Source organism: Perognathus longimembris, chromosome 19, assembly GCF_023159225.1.
Source record: "Perognathus longimembris pacificus isolate PPM17 chromosome 19, ASM2315922v1, whole genome shotgun sequence".
In the NCBI taxonomy this organism is placed as follows: domain Eukaryota; kingdom Metazoa; phylum Chordata; class Mammalia; order Rodentia; family Heteromyidae; genus Perognathus; species Perognathus longimembris.
In genome coordinates, this window is record NC_063179.1 from 10,497,878 (window position 1) to 10,523,381 (window position 25,504).

The 25,504-nt window shown below is 32.9% G+C and overlaps 1 protein-coding gene across 1 annotated transcript in view; it reads right to left on the reverse strand.

The window, feature by feature from the left end:
• Positions 1–25,504, reverse strand: part of Cdh18 (cadherin 18) — a 332,938-nt gene that overhangs the window by 61,623 nt on the left and 245,811 nt on the right. Inside the window, exon 5 of the mRNA XM_048368427.1 lies at positions 12,638–12,805. Within this exon, the coding sequence (XP_048224384.1) occupies positions 12,638–12,805 (168 nt within the window). The remainder of the gene's footprint in view (positions 1–12,637; positions 12,806–25,504) is intronic.

The following is a 25,504-nucleotide window of genomic DNA, read 5'->3' on the forward strand; positions in this document are numbered from 1 at the left end:
CCCAGACAAGCTTGCCATTCTTTGACCACCTCTTTGGGGAAGGTCTGGCATGCTTCAAACATAACCATCGTAACGTGGTGGATTCCCTTTAGGGAGGAGAGAAAGGGGGGAGGATGGAGGCAACACACAGCAAGATCTTAGGACCACTTGGGACAATCAGTTTCTGGATCTTGCTTCTCCTTCTTCTGAGTGGCCTTTACTTTCTCTATACTAAATAAACTCATTAAAACTGTGCCTGCTGTTCCTGACATGTATTTCTAAGTTGCCTGAGAACAAGAATCTCCTATTTAATGTCTCTTGCATCAAAGACATTTTAGGAAGTAAATTCTTGCTTCCCCCCACCCATGCATTCACAGACATGAAAATGAGTGGATAACGTCTCTCATTGTTTCCCTATATTCTGTAGACAGTTACAGGTGAATTTCAGCTTCCTCTGCTTCCATGTTGCAAACTGTCATCCAGCCCTAAAATTAGCAGAAGTTTGTTTAGTTTTAATGAAGCCTATTTGCTGACGGAAACAATCCTCATGATCACAGGAAGACTTGTCATACATTGCCAAGTACTGTTTGCATTTATTAATAAGAAGTATGACAGTTGTACTGTAGTGTCTTTTCCTTCCAAGATGGATGATTGCTTATTATGAGAACATATAGGTAAAGGATTTTATCCACCTGAATAAAATATAAGAGGAATTTTATTTTTGTCTAGCATCTGCATAAAATCTTGGCTTCATATTTGCTAATTGATCAAATATTCCCTTATTTAAATCTACAGACAGGATTTGGAGATTCAAAACATATTTTGACTTTACTATGGCTTTCAACATAATTTTAATTATATTCATGTATTATTGCAATAAACAGTCACAACTATTATTTTTTAGAAGTACATGTCATTGTTTTAAAATCTTCTTATTTTGATTTGAAGATTGTTCTTCCTCTGATTATGAAGCAGAGTACCTATTGAAACTCTTCATCCATTCCTATTATTTCAATTGGAGAAAAGTACAGTGTCTACTCAGAATGTTCATAAGCTTGATGTCAACACTCCTAAGGAGTGAAGCACAGTGCTGAAAAACTTGCTTGTATTTCAATTTATTGATCACATTTCTTCCTTAAAAAACGAGTCAGTATGTGAAGCAGAAAGGGATGAAATAATGAATCATGAAGTAATTCAACTTCTTTGCAAATTCTCTTCGTCATTTCAGTAAAGATTAGAGCTGGTGCACAATGGAGTAAAACTCTTCCAAATTTGATGTGAACCAAATGGGATAATCACATACTGTGAGTCATACTAAACATTGTAAAATTCTCTACAGAGTGTCCCTATCGCAGAACATTTAACATTTTGCTTTATTTATATACTTTATCTAGAACCATCTAAGTATATATGCAAACCCACAGAATTAATTTTGCTCTTTCAGTTTTTGCCTGATATCTCCCTAAGTTTTGGTGTAGTTTGTTTCATTCCTATTGGCCTTTATTTCTATTAGAAATCATAGTTCCATGAGTTTGTACCACAGATTACCAGATTATAATCTTTGTTTTGGCGCTTTCTACTGAAGCCCATAAACATAAGGCTCCAAAATTAATAATAGATACATTTTCTTGAATTCTGGTTAAAATATTTATTCATTAATTAATTTGTTATTTTATTCATTGGTGACAGTCCAGGGTCTTGAACTCAGGGCCTGAACTCTGTCCTTGATCTTCTTTGCTCAAAGCTAGTGTTCTATCATATGAGCTCTATCTACTTCTGGCTTTTTTTTTTTTTTTAGTGGTTAATTGGCAATAAGAGTCCCTTCCCTGCCAGGGCTGGCTTATAATCAAGATCCTCATTGCTAAGCCTACTGAGTAGCTAGGATTATAGGCATGAGCCACCAGCACCTGACTGGTTATGGTTTTTGAATCAATGTTGGGCACCTACAAGTTGACCCACAATTTAGAATACTTAAAGAGAAAAATGAAAAGAAAAATAATATTTGTTGATAATAATGAATGATAGTATAAGCACAACAAGCCCATTGTGAGGATTTAAGTTCTTACAGTTTTCTCTATGAACTCCTATCAATCCACCAAAGCCAAAGCAAACATAAACGGGAAATAAAGGACTCTGAATGGTTGGTTACCTATAAAAGGTATCAATTATTCATTAACATTATCTGTCCTCTCTTTACTAGACTCAAGTTTTATAAACAAACTTGTAAAATAATGTTTAAACTGGTAAAACTAACATCTATTGTTTTAAAAATATCAAAGTAAAATAGAGCAAATAAAAGTGCACAGAAATTGAGCTCTTTTCAACCAGGAAGTTATAGAGAGAAACTAATGGTGACAGAGACTTCAGAACTTGGGGGTTTCAACATCTTAACAGTTTCTCAGATTTTCATATAAAACGCAAAATTTGACTTTACAAAAGTAACTTGGTTCCATATATAAAGCAACGTGTCATACCTCTAGAGTGGCAAGAGTATGTTCAATATTAGACAACAGGGAGTGCTAGAGCATCCATGCAATCTTGCAGTTCCTTGGTTTCCTAATTGATAAGGTGGTTTTATGGGAAGCAATAAGGTTCTGAAGTGCTTCAGCTAGTTCCAGCTAAGGTCTCTTGAGGTGATTTATGTCTATTGAACCAGTTCTTTTCTGAATCACATAGATCAATGCTCAGGTCACTAAGAGTTGTTTCTCTTCATTTTCTAAATTAAATTCCTTTTTCTTGTGTGTTAGACAACTAATTGTTTTCACAGTAAAATGCCAATAATTTGGGCATTTGGAGTTATTTTCTTGTCCCTTCACTCCAAAGGATGAGAAAAAAGGTAATTTTTATGAAGTTTGGTTACCTGTTGTCACTTGTTAAGATACTTTTATGGAAAAATAGAAAATCAAGTGATAGGCAAGAAATTGTTCACTCCTCAAATGCTACTCTACTATGTATAGTGTTTCAGCATATTAAATTATTTGTAATGTATATTTTTTCTTATCTGGAATAAATATCCATACAAGAAATCTCAATAATTTCACTACCATAAAAATAAAGACGTGACTTTCAAAAATGGCTGACCAGGTAGCTTCAAGCCATCATTTACCCAAGAGACCATTAGAAATTGCATTGAAAGCTGCTGAGTTAAACTTAGAGAAGCAGTGATAAACAGTCATGGGTCCAGAGAAACTAGAAAAATGAGGAAGAACTACACTAAAAATTGTCTTTGTGTCATTTGTACTTGCTTTGGACCCATTCTATCCCTAGTACATAGGTCTTGGTCACAGTAGAGGATGATTCCAGTTCCCCATTTACCATGAACAAACCAACAAATTGGGTATAACATTAGTTAGGTCAAAAACTATAAAACAGGTCTGACTTATATGTGGATTAATTTAATCCAAAATATTTCATTGCAAAATCAGCAGAGCCTTCAGTGAGACTCAGTGGTCTTGTCAAGGAAAGGTCTTGCCTTGGTATCCATGACTACTGGCTGTTTCTAGTCAGAGGTGGTTGTGGAAGTGTTTTAATAAGACACATTGACGTTTGTTCTAAGAACATTCTTCTGGAGCATGAGATACTGTTGGAGTATAATTAATCTCATATGGGAGTCACGTCTCTAAACTCTGTCTCTGTTTTGCCAATGAAGCTTAAAGATGATTCTAAACCCTTTGAGATCATTTCACCAACACTCATGGCATCTCTATCAGGAATAAAGTCTATTTCAAAAAATCATATTCTATTCTCATTCATGAGACGCAATACAAAAAGGGATGGAAATGTGACTCAAGACATTGAATATCTGCCTAGAAAACATGAAGAGTTGTGCTCAAATCTTAACATTGCCAACCAACAAAATATAACAAGAAAAATACCAAAACTAATAAAATGCTTCAGTGTAAATCTAATAATGAGATGGAAGGTGGAAAATGACAAAATATTGCTAGGAAAAATCAAGGCAGATATAAGTGGAAAGACACATAAGCAAGGACAATAAATCAAAATCATTCATTTAGAAACAAAAGCAGTTTTAAAGAAATATTTCTACAGAGGAACTATACAATCAATAAAGGAAAAGATGTGAGGGAGAAAGTTGGTGATTATACAGAGAATTTGGAATACTTGTTCACAATTACTGGGGATGCACTCAAAAGCATCAAAAGAAATGAATCAAACACGATTTTATGCACTCACCTTTGTAGCTACATTTTAATGATATTTGAAAGACTTAGCTCAAATATCCAGAAAAAAATAATAATCAAAATGCAATCTCTACTTCTTATAATGTATATATATATATGTCTATTATCTGTCTGTGTGCATATATATTTCTATGTATCTGTAATCTATCTATTTATTTACCCCTCTACCTATCTTTATATTATCTATCAATCCAGTTCTCCACTATAGAATATAGTACATTAATATGGCACATTAAATATTACAAAAAATGAACAAAATTCGGATCAATAGTACAGCATCTGTGAATGTTTTCAACATCTTATTTGATGAAATAAACTAGACAAAAAAGGAAAAAATATGGTATAATTTTTCCCGACCTAAAATGGGCAAATTCTAAGAAGCTGGCATTCAACTAATAGTTACCAGAGACTGAGGAAAGGGACATGATGAGCTAGTGTTGAGTAGAGAAATATCAGCTGGATAGATTTGGAGAGATGTGATGGCTACATTGCAGAGCATTCACACAGAGTATTCATATTTTAAGATTGCTAAAACTGTTTATGTGTATATAAACTTTCATCTCCACAAACACAAATGAATCACGATTGTCACGTATTCCTTAAACTTTGCATTGAACTTAGAAAAATGAAGATATTCAACAGAGAGTGTTGATTTAAATTGGTAATAAACATCTGACTTCTACAATTAAGTAATATGTATGGCAAAAGAAATTATATTCAAAATGTTACTTTTCTTTACTATCCATGAAGTTTAGATAAAAAGTAAGACAATGTATGTTAATTTGATTTAGGTCCCAAAACACTCATACTATATTAAAATTTTTATTTATATTTTGAATGTATGCGATATATAGATTCCTCATTTGTAGTCTGCATTTTTAACACACTTTTTCTAATGACTTCAAAGCTGCTAGATGCATACAGGATATCCATGCAGCTTTCATTATTCTTAATTTGTTTCTGAATATACTTTATATTTATACCATATGAGTTCTTCTTTCACCTGGTATTTTAGACTTTAACTAAATAGCAGTGATTATCTGAAGTACATTTTTTAAAGAGAAAATTGATGAAATTAATAGAAGTGCAATTCGCACATCCATCTTGTCCATGCTAATATACTTATTTTTCTGGAGGAGAATATTGATCCTAATCTTTTGTAAAAGATATTGTGTCTTCTTCAGTATATTTAATAAGAATAAAATGAGATATTCCCTCAGAATAAAATCAAGACTCTTGCCTACAAAAGAAATAACAAATATAGTCATTAAATTCATGCAAATTATTTAATATGAGTCATGTTAATAATATGCAGTTATAAAAATAAGAAGGTGTTTGTCTTTGTGTGCATGTGTGCATACATGTTTCTATGGGAAGACTGATTGACATATAAGTAGATATAATCTGACATCTGATTATCATTTGGCCTGCCTCTATTGCTAAAAGTCAATGTCTTTTCATTTCATATTCTAGTGGTGCCTTTTTTATTAATAAATATTAGCTATAGGTAGGGATTTCATTGTAATATTTCTCTATAGGCATGTAAGATATTTTGATCAAGTTTAAATTACTGTTTCTTATTTCCCACAATTCTTTCACCTAACATGATATTCAATTTTGCTCATTTTCCTTAAAATATTTCCTTCAAATAATTTTATACTTCTTTATAATTGGATGAGTCCTAGTGTCTATTTATCTGTGTGTGTATGTGTGTGTGTGTGTGTGTGTGTGTGTGTGTGTGTGTGTTTGTCTGACTGTCTCTTTATCCATCTAACCAATCTCACTTTCCTGCCTAGGTTGGCTTTGAACCATAATCCTCACAACTCAGCCTCTTGAGGTGCTAGGATTACAGGTAAGAGTCACTGCTAGCCAGGTAATAGATACACTGTTAAATGTGTAGTGATGGAAGGAAGAGCCCAAGAAGAAATAATTAAGCATATGAAGTCAAAGGTTGGAATTCAAAGTTGTCATAGGAGCTGAAATTTGAGTATAAAAGTTCAGAGAACTTTACATTTCAACAAGCAAACAAACAAACAAATAAGCCCAAATTTCTTTTTCTTTTCTTTTCTTTTTTTTTGGCCAGTCCTGGGGCTTGAACTCAGGGCCTGGGCACTGTCCCTGGCTTCTTTTTGCTCTAGGCTAGCACCCTATCACTTGAGCCACAGCGCCACTTCTGGTCTTTTCTATGTATGTGGTGTTGAGGAAACGAACCCAGGGCTTCATGTATAGGAGGCAAGCACTTTAACAGTAGGCCATATTCCCAGCCCCAAACAAGTCCAAATTTCTGAATGCATTATTTTCTGTTATTGTTAACTCATGGAACAAATTGGTACATGGCAGATTCCATGACATTGCTAAATACGGAAAATGGCCACAACCCAAATGGAAACAATCAGTAGCAGGACCCAGCGACAAAAAGATGAACTTCATTATACATAATAATCTTCATTGAATAAAACAAGTGCAAAATATAGAACTGAACTTTTCATGCTGGTTTGCACTTAATTTCACAGAGGAGGTTAACTGAATGGCACACACGGCATAAAAGTTTTCTGACAGAGGAAATACAGTCAGCAAATAATATCCAGGTTCAAAATATTGATGGGAAGAAATAAGTACTTGAAAAAGAAAAGCAATAGACTAATGGTATATATGGAAATGCTCAGCAGACAGACTTTGGAGAACTAATGGGCAAAAAACTGCAAAGTAGGTAGAATAATTACTTGAATAAAGTTTGAATAACAGAATTCCCAAACTAATAAAATATAAGTATAAAATAGTTTTTTGAAAGTTGATGTCTATGTTGCTCCTGGCTAAAATGTGGAAAGTAAGACAGAATGGATGGTTTAAACGAAAATAGATTTTTCAACTATAATAAAACAATCTAGAGTTACTTAATATTAGGACAGATTTGAATTTTCAGCAGAAAAGGAAAATCAACAGAAAAAAATACACTAGCAATTATTGAAACAGGATAAAAGACTTCAAAGGAAAATTCTACTCTGAATAGAAGTATTCACTTAAACTGAAGCCACAATAATATTTATAAACACAATAGAAAGAATTAGTTAACATTTAGTGCAAAAGGAGAAAAGACATAATTCCAGTAAACATTGTTTCAGATAAAAATGATTCTAGACAGAAATGAAGAAATTAAAGAATTAAAGATCCCCCATATCAATAATTTATTATTGACATTTAAATGGAATATTTGTGAGTTAACACAAGAGTAAGGGCAATTTTATTGAGGGCTCACTATTTAAATAACAAAACTTAAAGAGATGTACAATGCTCAACATCTTTAAAGTCCCATTACTATGCAAGCAACAAGACAAATATCAAGGGTAAGCATTAAAGTAACAGAAGCAAACTAAAATATATTCATATTTAAATGAAAAAAATATGAGAAAAAGTGAAAAAAATTGAAGAAAAGTTTAACATTTTGTTTGTTTGTTTGCTTTTGTTTTTTGCCAGTCCTAGGGCTTGGACTCAGGGCCTGAACACTGTCTCTGGCCTTTGTACTCAAAGCTAGCACTCTACCACTTGAGCCACAGTGTCACTTGTGGCTTTTTTTTGTGTTTCTGTTTATGTGGTGCTGAGCAATTGAACCCAGGGCTTCATGCATGCTAGGCAAGCACTCTACCACTAAGCCATAATCCCAGCCCAAGGATAACATTTTTAATGTAAATATATCATGATTAATAACTAGATTATGCATAGTTAAAATAAATTTTGAAATACTTAAAAAACTAAACATTAAAATAAACTTAAGAATTGAAAATAATAGTTTGAAAGCAAAATGATAGAGAATAATATAAGACACACATTTTAACAACAAAAAACTCTGATATTTCCATAGCAAATGTGCTGAATACTATGACCCACACAATGTTAAAAATTGCACAATAAAATTTTTAATCAAAAAATACTAAATGCTTCAACTTCTGTAACTTTTTGTGCCTTTCTATGGTTTCAAAGTGAATCTAATAAAAAGCAATTATGAAAAACTAAAAGGAATTACCAAAATAGAGAAATTAAGTAGCTTTCTAAAGATTAGACACAAAATAATGTAAGTACATAGAAAATTACACTGGTAACTAATTTCCTAGACATTAATCAAGCAGCTACAAAATTCACTTATTTTTTAAGTACTTAAGAACACTAAGTACAACATACATTAAAAAATACTCAGCAAGTTCCAAATTATATTTTGAGCATATTAAAACGCCTAGGTGTACTTTACAAAACAAACTACACAGATATAAATTGTCATGCAATTCAAAAACACACTTTACATCTTAATACTCGGAGATGTTTCTTTTCATTAACATTTACTCAAACTGATTAAACATCTTTGATGTTTAGATAATTCAATGAGAATTCCTGCCAGTATTCAAGAATGTGGACTCAAAACATCTAATATTAAATGCTATCAATTGTGGGTCACAAGTGCACTTAAGTTCCTGATTGATTTCAATTTTTTGCAAGCATTTTAGGTTCTTGGCAAAGTTTTGTTAGATAATCAGGTTCCTGCTGTTTTATTTTGTGTGATTATTTGGCATGTGGTTATTCTTTTGCCAAATAAATTATTTATGAGGGAATTTCTAAGAGTGTAGTTCCTTCTATTAAGAATCCAGAAGGTCTGCTTTGCAAACTTTTGTGTAAGGTGTTGAATTTTACATGTGTATGATTTATGCAGAATAATAAATATCAATGACTTCTCTATTTCTCTGAAGTATACTTTATCTAACTACCATAACACATTCCTACACTGTTAGAAGCAGAACAGGAAATGAAAAGAATTCCAAGAAGTTGAATAGATTTCATAAAAAGACTGCGATTTTATATTATGAATTGTCATTTTTTCTCAAGGAGAATTGGTCATCACTTGCATCTATTTAGTAGGGATTTAAGACCTAGATGGGCTGATTCATTTCCTCTCAATATGAATCTTACAAGTGGCTCCTCTTCCTAACACTCTACAACCCAAATGTGTGCATTGGTTTGAAAAGAGCACTTGCTATCCTTTAGTTGTTACGTAAGCTTGCTTGTCCCTCTTCCCTTGGTGCATCTTCCTGATAAGAATAGGAATTTGAGTTCTATGCAGACATTTGCTTTGCTTGTGTCCAAGCCACTGAGACTGTGATCCAAGGGCTGAGAAAAATGGCTCTGAACCAATTTAGTTAACTCTCACTCTCATAAACGTATACCAGGGTTATTTATTTTAAGACAAAATAGTAAGGAATCAGGAGATATAAAAAGTCAATATACTATCTCAGGCCCTTTGAAGGGGATGTTGTGTGTGTGTGTGTGTGTGTGTGTGTGTGTGCGCGCGCGCACATGTCAGACCTTGAAAGCAAGTGCAACTAGAATGATGGTGTAAGAAAAAAGAATTTTTTTCAGACAGATGAAAAGAGGAAATACAGTTTTGAAAAACCTCTCAAGTTAAGAGAAACTTAGATTTATTTGACGGCTGAATATGATTTTAAACTAATTTGAATTTCTTATAGATTTGTACATGTCCTGTCCTTTGTGAATTCACATCCTCATAAAATGTTAAAAAAAAACCCAAACATTTTCACACTACACAAATAGTTACTTGATTGAATTACAGTACATAGAGGGGAACTAAAGGACACTTTACAGTGGGATAATTTTCTTAGTGACACCAAAGTAGCAACATATTTTGTGTAATGGAAGTCAAAATAAAATATACCTTTTAAAAAAACAAGACAAATTGAAAGGTTCTGGATCTGTCCTGCCTCCATTTCAAAACAGAGTATAACTGTAAGTGTGGTGGGATCTTCATCTGTGAGTTGTATTTTACAGTGAAACTTCACCGAGTATCCTTTCCTGTTTGTCTATAGTTAATAAACCACATAAATAAATTTATAATATTTTGTAATTCTCCATAACAGACATTAATGAGCTTATATATGTCAAAGATATTTCAAAAAAAAAAAGAAACTATACAGAATGTGAAATGGAATTTTGTGACAAATGAATGCTTAATTGACCCCTATTGGATGGTATGCAATGACTGGTATACAACTTCAGTTTGTGTCTACTATAAGAACTTTGGTATTACCATGTATTAAAAAAAGTGGTGGTAAGGCCATGGATTGATCAAGTGGTAAGGACTTTCCTGGTCAGCATGAGGCCAAATTAATTACCACTACAAAATAGATATACTTATGGTAGAATCCAATTCCACATATGTTGGCAATTTAGTGTTATAAAAAGGACTGCAGAAGTATGTATGGATTGTCATTTTATTTGATTCGTTTTTAATTGATACAATATTGTATAATGGGTATAATGTAAAATCTTAGTATATGCCATGTACTGAGAAAGAAAATATAGTATATTGTAAATGGAGTGTTATTTAACTATAAAGGAGATTGAAAATATGTCACCTTCAGGACAATAGATAGAAATAGATAATCCATGCTAAGGGAAATAAGCCACACTACCATTAACACAAGAATCACATATTCTCTATTACATGCAATCTGGACCTTTAAACAAAAAAAGATAACGTGAACACAAAATGCGAAGATACTTTTGGTTGTAAAATAGGTAGAGGGTAAAAGGAAAGAATGAAGGGGAAGTTGAAAATGATTAAAGTATTTTATATGCATAGATGAGAAATTGAATATGGAAACTTGTTAACTTATTTTTAGTAAAGAAAAGATGAGAAATAATAGAGTAATAAAGGGATGAATTTTATCACAGTACATTATATCCATGCACAGAAATAACACAAATTTAAAAAGGAGAATTAAAAAAAAAACCAACCTTTCAGTTTCAATCATCTTCTGCTATGAATTAATGCACATATTTTGAATAGTAATATATGTACATATAGGCATTATGTTGTTTAAATAAAATATAAAAATTAAATTGTGATTTATAAAATGTTTTAAAACTTCACTGTATTTATAGTTAAATAGAACAGACTAATCTACCATGTATAATTTTCTTTCAGACATGCTTATTTCACAATGGAAAGGCCACATATATAGATCAGTTAACGTAATTTTCTTTCTAGCATCAAGATTTTAAAATGTTTTATATGTATCCACAAATGCAACTGGTCTTTAGTAATGATCTTTTAAAGAATGATACTTTGACAGAGTATTTACATTTATCTAACTCTATTATTCATGTAATAGTAATTTATCTAGGACTGGCCACTGGGCTGATCACTTAACATTAAAAAAACAAACTGAACAGATACTATTCTATATTAGATTCTTTTGCAGTAGTAAAGGAGTTACCCATCTGGGGAAATAACACTGAAAAGTGCTACTCAAAGAGGAAAACAAAACAGAAAATGGTAATTTTCCAAAAGCCTTTTCAGAGGAAAATGTAGAATGGATATTATACAATAGAGCACATATGACTTCTAGTTTAAATAAGGGTTTGCCAAGCATTAGTGTACTTTAGGAGGAAGAAATTTTTCATCATAGCTGGACCTAGAGTCTACTGAAAAGATTACTTAAGAAGTTGCTTTTGAAGAAATGTACTCATCATCTGACTTAAATAATTGTAAAGCCTCTGTAAATCACTTTCACAATAAATTTGAATTAACAAATAATTTTGGATAAAAAAAAACTTTTCATATTGACTTGGAAAGAGCTTCCATTTCTCTACCATGCTGTCTATTCAGTAACAAAGTTTCACTAACATTTGTAAGTTGACATCTGGGCTAAGCTTCTATAGGATTGTTTTCTGTAATTGAATGCTATCTTTCTTAGATAAAAAGCCATACGCAGTATTTTCGATATTAAAAACACTCCCATGTATCATATTTTAGTTCAATATTCTGTGGATGTCATAATCACCATCTCCTTCCAAATTCACAGAATTAGTACTTTTCTTGATTCCCTGGACTGCCTTTAAACTATGGACCATGATTTCTAGAATCACATTTTATTGTGAAACTCTACCTTTCAAATTAGTTACAACCCAATTTTAATTGACACATGTGTCACCCACCAGTGGTCACACATCACATGGCAGATATAAAAAATCTTTAGTCAGAGCATATGACCCAAAATCAGAATGACATCGAATGAATAAAGTGCCCATAATAAATTGAATTAAAATTATTTTCATGACTGCTTTAAGTAGTGCATACCACTTTAGGAAGTAGGATTTTATTTCTAAGGAGTGTTGCAAAATTTATACTATTTAACTGATACCAACAGAAATGCCTGTTTTGAGCACAGGACCAGTCATGTCTCAGGTTCAGGAGACAATTAGTATCAGCATTTCCTTAGGCTGGATGGTTGAAGAGAAACAAAAGAAAAATGAGGGAGCTGAAAAGAAAGTGTAAATAGAGGCAACATCTTTCTGCTGGAGCAAATAGACCTCTTGTATATTTAAATACTTCATTTTCTTTTACATAGATGCATAGTGAAGCACTGAAAAAACAGGCAATGAGTACATACTCTGAGGGAAGCGAGGCGGGTTGTCATTGACATCTGTCAAGGTGATGTTGACAGTTGTAGATCCTGAAAGCCCCCCGACTTGCCCTGCCATGTCTTTGGCTTGGATGACCACCGAGTAGTGTTCTCTGGCTTCTCTGTCCATGTTGTGTAAGGCAGTTCTGATCACTCCTAGAACATACGTGGTAAAAAAAAAAAAAATGCCAGCATGAGTTTCACAATAAACAAGAAATCAGGCTCATTTACCTATTGTTCCTAGAATGATAGAGAAGAGATTAAAAGACAGATGATAGACTGATGGAGTCTATTTCGGTATATATATATATATATATATATATATATATATATATATATATATATATATATCACATTTCTGAGAGAATGATGTGTTTCTAAGGAAAAAAATAGTGCCTTCAAATGCCTTAAAACAGACTTATTGAGGCACTGATTTACAAATGCATTTCCCCACAAATTGGGATGATTGCCTCTCCGTTTCTTGGGGCACATGACCTCTCAACATTATCACTACAAGCCAAATTCTCCTCCTAGTGTGCTGAACATTTCACTGCTGCTCTCCTTAGAACAGTTAGTTCACGTGGACATATTGAATTGAGCAGAGGTCAATTTTTTTTTTTCACATGACAGCTCCTCCAAGACTCGTTAGAGTTTAAGAATTAAAAAAAAATATAGTACTTCTACTTTTACATGTTGAATTTAAACTACTTAGTACAGTTATTTAGACATCATCATCATCAATAACATATTTATGAATGTAGACAATTGAATGGGCAGGAAACATTTTAATATATATCAAGAAAGGAAGTCCCCATCCTTGAAAGCATCTTCATCAAGAAATAAATCAATCAATCTATTTATCTATTTATCTATCTATCATCTATCTATATTTACTTATCTATCATCTATCCATCTACCTATCATCTAGTTATCTATATATAAAGAACATAAAATAGCAAGGCTGCTTCCATAAATAATGTATAAATGTCATGCATGTACTTGTAGTACCATGAGGTACTTCAACACTTTTTATTCATGACTAGTTATGTGACTGAATGAAATGATCAAAAACAGTACACATAGAACTTGTGATTTTGCAGACATGACTTTCTCATTAGATCTTAAATTTAAATATAAAAACATATTCTGGAGGACTCCTTAAGCCTATTAAGAATTTCAGAAAGTAAAATAAATAATCCTTAAGCCTATTAAGAATTTCAGAAAGTAAAATAAATAATCCTTCAGTACATGTATATTACAGCAATGTATATATACAGTATATTTATGAATATATGAATAAAATATATTATATGAATAACAATCTGGATACTGGTCATTCTTTATCTTTATTTTTACTTTTTGCTGGTTTCATTGCTTTGTTGGGTTGGCCTCCAGAGTCTTTGACTTGCTAGCTTGCTTACTTGACTGGTGTTTTACTACTTGACTCAGGTTTCCAGTCACATTTTTATCTGGTTGTTTTGGAGACTTTGAAGCTTGAAGTTCTGGATATTTTCCTTGTTTTTAGATAGGATTACAAATTAAGCTATCAATATTTGGCTTATCATTATTACTTGAAAAATGATTTTCAAAGTTTTAATATACATATTTCAATATATCACTTTTGCACAAAATATCAATGGCTTTATTCAAACTCACATTGGATTAAACTTCATTACAATTCATAACACTCCACTAAATATACCTAATAACACTAAAGTTTATATTTTAAAATGTTTTATTAATAAACTGTAGTTATACTAACTAGTTGTCATTTAACAACACAATTTATGAATACAATTCAAGCCTATCAAAGTCACCTCTTTTCCCATTTCACCCCTCCTTTTCATTTCTTAATTTTGTAGTATATACAATCAATTCTTGATTTCATTCTTTCTTCTCTCCTCTTCATTTGTCTACCACACCTCAAGTTCATAAATTTTAATAGATACTATCTTTATTGAAGGGAGAAGATTCCTTTGTATATTCAAGGTCAAAAAATAGCTGTTTAAGAATAGAAAGGGTTAATCATTCAATGGTTTCAAGCATTGGACACTAACCCACTTCTTTTCCTTTTCTCTTCTTTTTCACAGAATTGATTGGTTATCATGAATTTGAGAGAAGAGTCTCAAGTCCCACCAAAAAAAGACCCTAAAAGCTCCAACATTTTGAACATAATTGAGGCAGTTCAGGAAACTTTCCAGGAGCTAAACAGAACAGAACATTATTCTTATCAAAAATTATAATAGTGTGATAATAAATGATTCATCTAATTCATGCATATGAAAAAGCCTCAAGCAGCCTTATTAAAAAGAACAATGTTTTATCACATATGGTAACTGCATAAATAGGACTTGAGTTGATATAGAATGAACAAGCAAAGGATTTATGAAAATATTTTATAAAGGGAATGTGTGTTGTCTATTTTCAGCATTTGAAAGGTTTCCTTTTGAAGAAAAATGGATAAGCATGGGAATTTCCTCAAGTTGGGAAACTATAAAGATTGCCACGGATATTCTTTGCAATACAATAATTAAATTGGTGTTTTGCAAAGTTTAAACAAATGTCATTGTGCACTATTCACAATAGGCAAGTTATAGAAACAGCCCTGGGGATGAGTGGATCAAAACAGGGAGGTTCATATGTTCAATGAAACGTTGCTCATCTACCAGAAAGACTGATATTATGCAATTTGCAGGGTAATGGATGGACCTAGAAAAAATAATGTTGAAGGAAGTAAGTCAGTCTCAGAAAGACAACTGGCCCATAATTTCAATTGCACGTGGAAGTTAGATCTAAAATTCAAACATACATGATAACAAATATAGGATTAAATTAATATAGACACAAACAAAATGGCTAAAGGATGTAATTAACTAAAGGATGCTATAGTATCCCCTTTCCATTTTTACCAAAGAGCTGGAGAAAATTAATACCAGGAAGCTGAAAATGATCTAGAAGGGAGTGGGCAATGACAGGGAGGAAAGCACTCATTGTATTCATTGTAACAATTGAAGTAGAAAACTTAAAGTAAGGGTTCCGATGGTGAGAGTTGGGAAGAACAATGAAAGGGGTTGCACTGTTCAAAATTTAACATACTCATAACTTGACTTCTACAACTGAAACCCCTTAGTACTCAATAAAAATAAATATTTAAAAAATCTAAATAAATTAAATCCAGTCATTATAAATAAAAATCAGCTATACTTATAAAAATTCACTTTGAATACTAGACTTTCAGGAAGATGAGAGAAAGGTAATCAGTAAACACTTCTCTTTTATATTAGGCATGTCAAGTAATTCATTTGAAAGGCCATATTATTTCCCTTTGAGTATTTTCTTAAATTTCTGCACAATGGAATTCAATGCCTCTATCAGAAATTTCTTATTGCTTTCTTGCAGTAAATGTATAAAGGAGTTTCAGATGAAGATATCATTAATGTGTACACTGCATCTTAATTATTGTCTCCCACCACATTCCTGTCTATCTTCTCCTCTGCCACTCCTCCAATTTCCAATTTGTATTTTCTCCATATGTACAACAAATATTATAGCTGTATTTTCACACCATTCCTCTGGCATTTGTCCATCTCCCTCCTTTTAGTTTCCAACTCTGTCAGTCAAACAAAATTTCAGCTTTCTATGATTACTTTTGAACTGCCTGATGGTTGTTCAAAGGGGTTACACTATAGAAACTCATTCGTACAAGGTAACAAACAGTACAAGAAATGTATCCAATGCCTAACGTATGAAACTATAACCTCTCTGTACATCAGTTTGATAATAAAAATTTGAAAAAAAAAGAAACTCATTCGTATGAACATAATCGTTTAGTAGGTTTGACAATGTGTAAATAGCCCTGTATGCATTTTGAAATATGTTCATATTTTCTAACTGTCATAAATGAGAGAGCATGCACACTATTGGTCTCTCTGAGCCTGGTTAACTTCACTCAACAAAATTTTTCCAAGGTCCAGCCATTCTCCTGTGAAGACATCATTTTATTCCTCTCTCTTCTCTTGTCTCCTAGCTTTCTCCTCCTTTCCTCTCCTCTCCATTTTGGCCCCCTGGATGCTAAGAGAAAGGGAGCTTCTCACATGATTCTGTAGTCAGGAGGTTCTGTCTCACCTGAGACCTAACAATGCATTCAGGAGAATTTGGTGAAACATTTGAAGTTGTAAACAATAAGATAAACTTTCTTTAAATTATGTCTCTCAAATATTTGGCTCAGTGACAGAAAGAGCAGCTAACACATGAAATGTATATACTCTACCTGACACTATTTTGCTATTTTGCTTGGTTTATTGGCTGCACTGGCATATGTTCTGGTAAGCACATACCCAATACTTGCAATATTATTTCCTGTTGTTTTTCAGACTTAATAAAAAGGCAAACCATGTGAACATTTCATTCAATAAGTTAAGAAATACAGAGAGGTATTATTAATTATTATGAATTACTGCATTTGTCTACTTGTTTTAAAATAAAGAGAATATTATTTCTAATCTATGATGGAAGAATGACTAGGATGAATTTTGAGTGTCTGATTCCTTTCACTAGCCATATTTACTGCAACGTTTTGAATGGAATTTTTTGTCTTTTATTTGCTTGTGATGCTGGATTAAGTCAACAGGATATGATTACCTGTGTAGCATTTTGTTTTGTTTCTTATTATATTCCTGGTAAATGATTGCAGGCATATCACTGCTCACAAATTATTTTCTGAGTTATTGTTTCCAGTCAGGTTGAAATTTAGAGCCTTGTATCTTAGAAGTACTCTCTGCTGAATACAAGATCATAGCATTGAAAATTCACCAGTGGTTATAAATATTACTTTTGAATCTCACTATTGGCTTAGCTCATGTTTACATTCTTTGAAATGTAATATCCATGTAATAGACCGTCTTCAAAATATTTTCTACTACCTACGAATTCAAGATGAAAGCAACCTACAAATTTCATTCATTAGTTAATACCACATAAGACTGAAAAATAAAAGTGCCTAATAGGAATATGTAAATCTAAATGCATTGAAAGGCATGTTTATCTTTACATATCCACAGAGAATTTCACAGAATATTCATAGAGAATTTCAGAAATTGTTTTTCTTCATTAATCTTCACCAATTCGGTGTGTGCTGGATGGACTTTCTACTGTGTAAAGTGTTAGGAGGAATACAGCAACATATCATTCAGCGTTCTGACATTAGGATGTGGTGATGGAGGGTTCACTGACATAGAAGGAGTCATGCAAATCTGAATGCCAGGTAATGCAGACTATGTATTTTATTAACTAGCAAACAAAAGTGAGACTTCAATGGAAGGTTACAGTGATCAAAACATTTTCCATGGGAATACTAGCATGTCTAAGGTTTGGGAAGAACGTGGGGGGAGACATGTATCCATGGAAACATTGATGTTGCACAAAGATGTGGAACCTGAATGCCCATGGATTGGGAGTCAGTGGAAAATGTAAGTGTAATAATAATTGATGGTATTTACACTGATTAAAATGAGCATTTCATTTCTAAAGTGGCTGAAATTTTATCTACAAACTAGCTGTCGTTCATTACTAGACCTGAGTTAAAACATTTATGATTATGTTGACACACAACATCTAGGATATATGAAACTAGTTTCCACAGAACTTGTATGTAAATTTTATGTTTTTATTTACATTTTTGTTATGCCAGTTATTATAGGGAAAACTAGAAGATATTAAATGAGATGCTGGTTTCTTAGATCTAAAAGAATGATTGGATTTATTTTGAGCTGTTGTTTGTAGAATTAACAATCACAAATTCAGGAAGTTAGACACATTAATGATGCAGTAGGTAGGTACAATATTTCCTCTTCTTAAAATTTTCTCTTTTCACCATTAAAGCAGGTGTTGACACATTTTTCTTTTTTTTTTTTTTGGCCAGTCCTGAAGCTTGGACTCTGCCTGAGCACTGTCCCTGGCTTCTTTTTGCTCAAGGCTACCACTCTTCCACATGAACCACAATGCCACTTCTGGCCGTTTTCTGTATATGTGGTGCTGGGGAATTGAACCCAGGGCTTCATGTATAGGAGGCAAGCACTCTTGCCACTAGGCCATATCCCCAGCCCATGTTGACACATTTTGTTTATGTGTAGAAGAACAAGAAAGATAAGGGACATGCTTTATGTAGGAGCAATGACCCAGCCCTCCTTCTGGCTACATGTGCTTTTCCCACACTTTCTGAGGTAGAAAGCCCAGAGTTAAAATAACTATCAGCAAATCATGGTATTCAACAATATCAAAATCTGATATCTAATATAGGATTTCTCAATATATATATTTATATATTTATATTATTTTATATTTATTATTTTATACAATATATGTGTATATATATATATATATATATATATATATATATATATATTCTGATCTAGGGCTTGAACTTAGGGTCTGGGTGTTGACCCTGCCCCTCTTTGTTCTCTAACTCTTGAACCAAAGCCCCACTTCCTGTGTTTTAGGAGTAGTGTGGTTGGAGAAAAGAGTCTCACAGAGTTTCCCTCCAATCTTAATATCATAGTACTATTAGCATTCAGATTATTCAGCTCTTAAAACTCATAGAGTTTGCCAGAGAGATGGGCTATTTAAAAAAGAAAATAAGGCTGATATATAGCATGAATAGCAGAAATCGAAAAGAAGAAGAGAGAGAAGGAAAACCTTGGAAAGAGAAAAGTGGATTTGGGAACCCTAATAAAGTAAAATCAACAGGATGTGTTGGTGTATCACTAAACATATTTCAACATTTGAATAGTTTTCCTTTATATTGATATTTAGTACTTTCATGTAAAGTATATTTTCAACTGTACTTTCTGTAGGGTATGTTAAATAAACAATAACAAACGTATAGGGCATTTTTGAAGATGAAATATTCTCTAGACTGTCAATCTTTCAGCACAGTGACTCTTCAGATCCAGCACTTAGGAAAACAATTTGAGATGGAAGAAAAGAAAAGTCTACTCTAATTTTGAAGGTAGATTTATCTGAGAATAAATCCCAGGAGTGATGATGATGTAGATGACAGCAGAATTATCAACAGTAACTGTGTCTAGACAGACACAGCAGAGCCACAATTCAGCCTATGCCACTTAGACTTAGTGTCTGCGGCTATATTTTCTATCTTAAACGTTCTTAGGAGACTAAAATAAGTTAGAGAAAGCAACATAGGTCATATTGCATGGGCTCAGAAAGAGAGAATCTACACTGGAGTACATGTAGGTCCTTGGAGAATGATAGCTTTGTCTTCCTTCTTGCTATGTGTTGGTGCAGTGCTACAATAATACTTCATATACATACACAGTGAGACACTCTTTTCCATAGGAAATTTATTGTCAGAGGTCATATACTCGACCTAGATAAGCCCTCAGCCAATCATCTTAGGTAAATATATGCAAATGACATTTTATGTCAAAACAGAGTTACCTCTGTTACTTTTGTAATGATTGTTTACAATATTTTCCATTGTGGTTGCACCATCTTCAAAACCTTCTCACACTGTACCTTAACAACTATTGTTCATACCTACCATAACAAATGTGAGATAATATTTTAGTGGTTTGTACTTCCCTGTTGCTTAGTGATGTTGAATATTTCTTCATATGCCTGTTGACTATGCCCAGAACAGGAATTACAGATCTAATAAATATACTGCTGCTCTTATATGCATTGCAGCATTTCTAACAATAGATAAATTATTGAAACAACCAAAATCCCTACTGAGAAACAAATGAATAAAGATATATAGGAGTACAATGAGAAGTTTTTAGCCTTCTAGAATGAGAAGGAAATCCTGTCATATATGACAAGATGGACAAACCATGTGCTGAGTGAAATGAATTTGTCACAGAAAGACAAATTTTAAATGATTAATTTCAGATACCATGTTTCGAATTCTCAGAATCAGACATAAGAACTGAAGTACACAGGACAAAGTGAATGGGGAGCTGCTATTCAGTGAGGATAAACCCGTTCAGATTCAAGATGAGGAGGTCATAGAGATATTTGTAAACAACATTATTTCTGCAGTTAACAGTCCAGTATGATGCACTGAATTCCCAAAGAGGATCAATTTTACTTCGAGTGTGCTGCCACAGTTCAAAAGGAAACAATAGCCTGTCAACATTACAACTATTTTCTATAAAATGAATGGATGAGTAAAATGCATTTAGAAAATGAATTTTGAGTGGTGGCATATGTTAGCGGACATATCTAACATATTAGAGCAGCAGCTGGGCAAGCCTAAAGCCCTGTAATTATATACCAGGACCTTAAAATAAAAGCAGCAATAAACAACAACAAAAGTAAATGTCAGAAATTCGGGGAGCACAAACTTTTTCCCTTTTTGTGAAGACAGAAAATACCTATTGTTTGATTCAAACATTAAAGAGGTATTTATAATATTCAAATAAAAAGGCTGTGATCTCAGCTACCTCAGAATTCTTGTGTAGATCAACTTTCCCTACCCAATCAATTTGTGACATAATATGCTCAATAGATAAATGAGGTGAGGATTAAAATTAAGCTGGTAAGTAGCTGGTAAGTTCCATTTCAGGTGCCTGGCCTTAGTAGATTCTGTCACACAGACAAACACACACACACACACATATCCACGTATATACACACGTATATACACATATGTGTATATACGTGTGTATGTGTGTTAAATGTATACACACAAATGTTTTTCAATCACATAAATAATCATATATATATATATGTATATTTTCCTTTCTTTAGTAAGTTGGCCTGTTGCTTAATGTTCTCAGCTAGCAAGATGACAGTTTATTTTATGGATGAAAGCAACATCTTTAATATACAAATGCAGTTTTGACACATATCTTAGAACCAAAATTATAACCACCTTGTCTCAATTTACACAGATAAATCAGTATTTTGAGCAAATATGAGAAGATATGTAGAAACCAAAATAGAATCATGTGCTTTGCAGGACTATACTGTTCATAAGCATTTCAGAACCATGCAAATAGTCAGGCTTATGTTAAATGCTTTTCACACTTTTAAATGGTTACACACTTTTCAAAAGACTATTTAAAATCTACTTATACAAGCCTAACACAGCCTAACAACTCAAAATGGATTTAATATAATTAGTATTGTTTATCACCCATTATCATAAAATGGTTAGTTTATAATTACTTCTAACCAGGTTGGTTGTTCTCCTTCCTTTTCAGGTATAGATATGGAGAAGGAGAGTGAGGAAAATTTGCAGAGAAAATGAAATTTTAGAAATTAGTCTATCATAATTTGTAGAGGAAATGTATTAAGCATGAATTTATCAAACATAAGTGCAAATAGCAGTAGCTGAAGTCCATCTTACACGGAGGAATATTATTTTCAATTGCATTTGATTACGCAGTTATTATCATGATCAGAATTATTTTCATTTGCTAGTATGCATAGACAGATTCCCTCAGAAACAGAGAAGAGAGAGAAAGAGAGAGTATTGAGGTTGCAAATATAAAATAAAGATGTAATCATCTCAGAATATCCATTTGGAGATTTATTGATTATGCAGCATTCCACTCAAGATATTTGAAATAGTATTAGAACACAAATAGAAATACAAGCTAGAAAGGGCAGTACAAAAAAAACACATCTAACTCGATAACAAGCACTGTCACTAAATTTTCACAATATGGTCCCTTCTGTATTGTGCATTTTGTTATTAAAATCTAGATGCATACAGAATACTAAGCAACTTTCTGTTTTGCTCACATCTGGTAAATGTTAGTCAGATATAAAAGCTCCAATTATCTCTAATTCTTACTTGGAATACTTAAGAATGTGAGCAAGCAAGGCTTTAACACGTGAGGAAAACTATTTGCCACAAGCAAGACTTTCCTATCAACATTTAAATATGGCATTTCCCTATTTAATATTCCAATTATTTTATGATATGTATTGTGTGTGGTACTCATAGCTTGGAGCTGTTTATATGATTTCATCATGTTAATGTTTGGGAATATTTGGTGCTGATTGCTTATCAAATAATAATGAATTTGAAAATCAATGATAGTCAGAAATCCAAAGCTGAACTGTGTTCCAGTTTAATACATACAATCTTTTTAATATTCTCCTGTTAAATGCTGCCACATATGCACATCTCTTGTCATTTTTAAGGTCTTCACCATCATGGTTAAATGACTAATTTTATAATACTTTCACTTCAGACCTATAGTTGAAAGTTCAAAGGCAGTAAAGATGTGTAAATATTCTTGGAAGCATAGAGATTACTGTATTTTCCATATATATGTATATATATATACATACATCAATACATATATATATAGCAAGAATGTGTGTGTGTTACTTCAAATAAAGAATCATCATCATTACATTCCAATTCTTATTCTCAAAACTGAATATTCACTTGAATTCTCAACAGGTGACTTGAATACTCCACTTTAAATTATGTGCTAGAAGAATAAATCAACACATATGTAACCATATATCTTTTTCTTTCTTTGAGGTTGTAGGATTTGAACTCAGATTTTTCATTGAAGGCTAGTGCTCTACACTTGAGCCACAACACCACTTCTGGTTTTCCTGCCTGGCCTGGCTTTAAACCACATCCCTCAGATCTCAGCACCCTGAGAAACTTGGTTTGTAGGTGTGAGACACAGTGCCCAGCTATAAGTTACACACATAAACAGTCACACTTTTCAAAAAGTTAGGGATTGGATATATGCATTTGTTTTAGCAATTCCTACAGCCTGTATATATAGCACACATGCATGTACACATCATGTATATAAGCATAGGTGCATACGTTATTTAAGACATATATAAAATGAATTGTTACTGAAATTGGAATATTAAAAATTGGGAAAGATGACGACAGCAAATAGATTTGTACTGTAGGAGTACACAAAATCTTTCATTTATTTAGTTGTTTTAAATTACACCATTACTAGCAAAACTGGAGAACCATTGAAAATATGTTGAGTTGAAGGCTTTGTGTCAAAAAGAAACTGGAGCAAAAATGCCTGGGGGTGTGGCTCAAGTGGTAGAGAACCTATGTAGGAAGTATAAGGTCCTGAACTAAGACATTCATACAACAAGTAAAAAAATGTCCACAAGAAAAGGGTGCTGGTGCCTAATGCCTGTAATCCTATCTATTCATAACGCTGAGATCTGGGTTAGGCGGTTTGAAACCAGCCCAGGCAGGAAGGTCTGTGAGATTTTAATCTTCAATTAATCACCCAAATAGCCACAAGTGGAGCTGTGACTCAATGGTAGAATATTAGCCTTGAGCACAAAATCTCAGGGACAGCACCTAGGTCAATCCCTAGAACTGGCACACACACACACACACACACACACACACACACACACACACACTCACACAGTCCTCAAATGAGTATTTCTTGAGTAAGTGAAAGCTAAATTTAATCATATATATATATACACACACATATAAAACATATACAGTAGCTACATTTAATTTATTTCTTATGGATATGAATTTCAGAATTTGAGAGCACTGACACAAATAACTAAGTAGATTAAATTTAAGAACTCACTGCACTATTGTGGAAGGAAAAGAGGAAGTGTGGAATGAACAGACATGTTTGCAGAGGGATCTCCTACTGCTGTTTGGTAGTTCTGGACCTGTTCAGTCTCTCCCTGTGGAGTGTAGGGTTATTTCTGTGTTCACATCGTATTCTACTTATCTTCACATTGTTCTCACTGTGTGAGTTTCTACGTGTCCAAACTTACCACTTTTATGAAAATTCCAGTCATACTGTAATATGAAGCCTCACGTGTTCTAAATTGATCTCTTCTTCTCTTTTTTCCTTTATTACCGGGCTTTGAACTCAGGTCCTTGTTCTTGCCAGGCAAGCACTCTGTTACATGCACCAGAGCTCTAGTAATTTTGATTTTAGTTTGTCTTTCAAACAAGATCACAATAACATTGCTAGGACTAAATGCTTTCCTCAGATCTTGATCCTTTTAAACTGACCTTTTAATAGTAGGGAAAATAGATATATGCTATCATTCGTGGGTATTTCTTGTTTACATACTGTTCTGCAACCTTTTAGGCATACTGGCCATGAACTCTCTTCATCCTGTCTTTGTTGCCTAAGAAGTTGAAATTATAGGTATGCACCAACACACCTACCACTAGGTCATCTTTTTAACAATCTTTTCCCCCAATAAATTCATACTTTGAAATATAGGAAATAAAAATTGAAATTCTAATTGTGAAATAGAAATGCAAATAAAATTATAACCATAAGCAAAATTAATTAACAAACATTTTAAAGAAAATCAAATAAATTAACATTATCTTAAGCTGCATTAAGTATATCACATATCATTTAATGTAAAAATCTTAAGAGTTACATTGCTTAAAATCATAGTAGTGGAAAATATGCTAAGATGGAAATATAATAAGTCTATAACAGACTTGTGGAAAGAGAACATGCTCTAAAAGATATGTAGATGGTGGGAACCGGTGGCTCATGCCTGTAATATTAGCTTCTCTACAGTTAAGACTTGAAGATCATGTTTCGAAGCCAGCCAGGGCAGGAAAGTGCCATGAGACTCTTACCTCCAATTAAGCAGAAGATAGATAGATAGATAGATAGATAGATAGATAGATAGATAGATAGATAGATTGACAGACACACACACATCACTAGAGGTGTTTTGTTTTGTTTTGTTTTTATCACTAGTGGTGAAATGAAGCATTGGATTCATACTTGGAGATAAAATTGGAACTCTAATGCTGGCTCATAAATCCTGATTCCTTAATTTTCAGAAAGTTTACTTGATTATTCACAAATATAAGCAATGTTA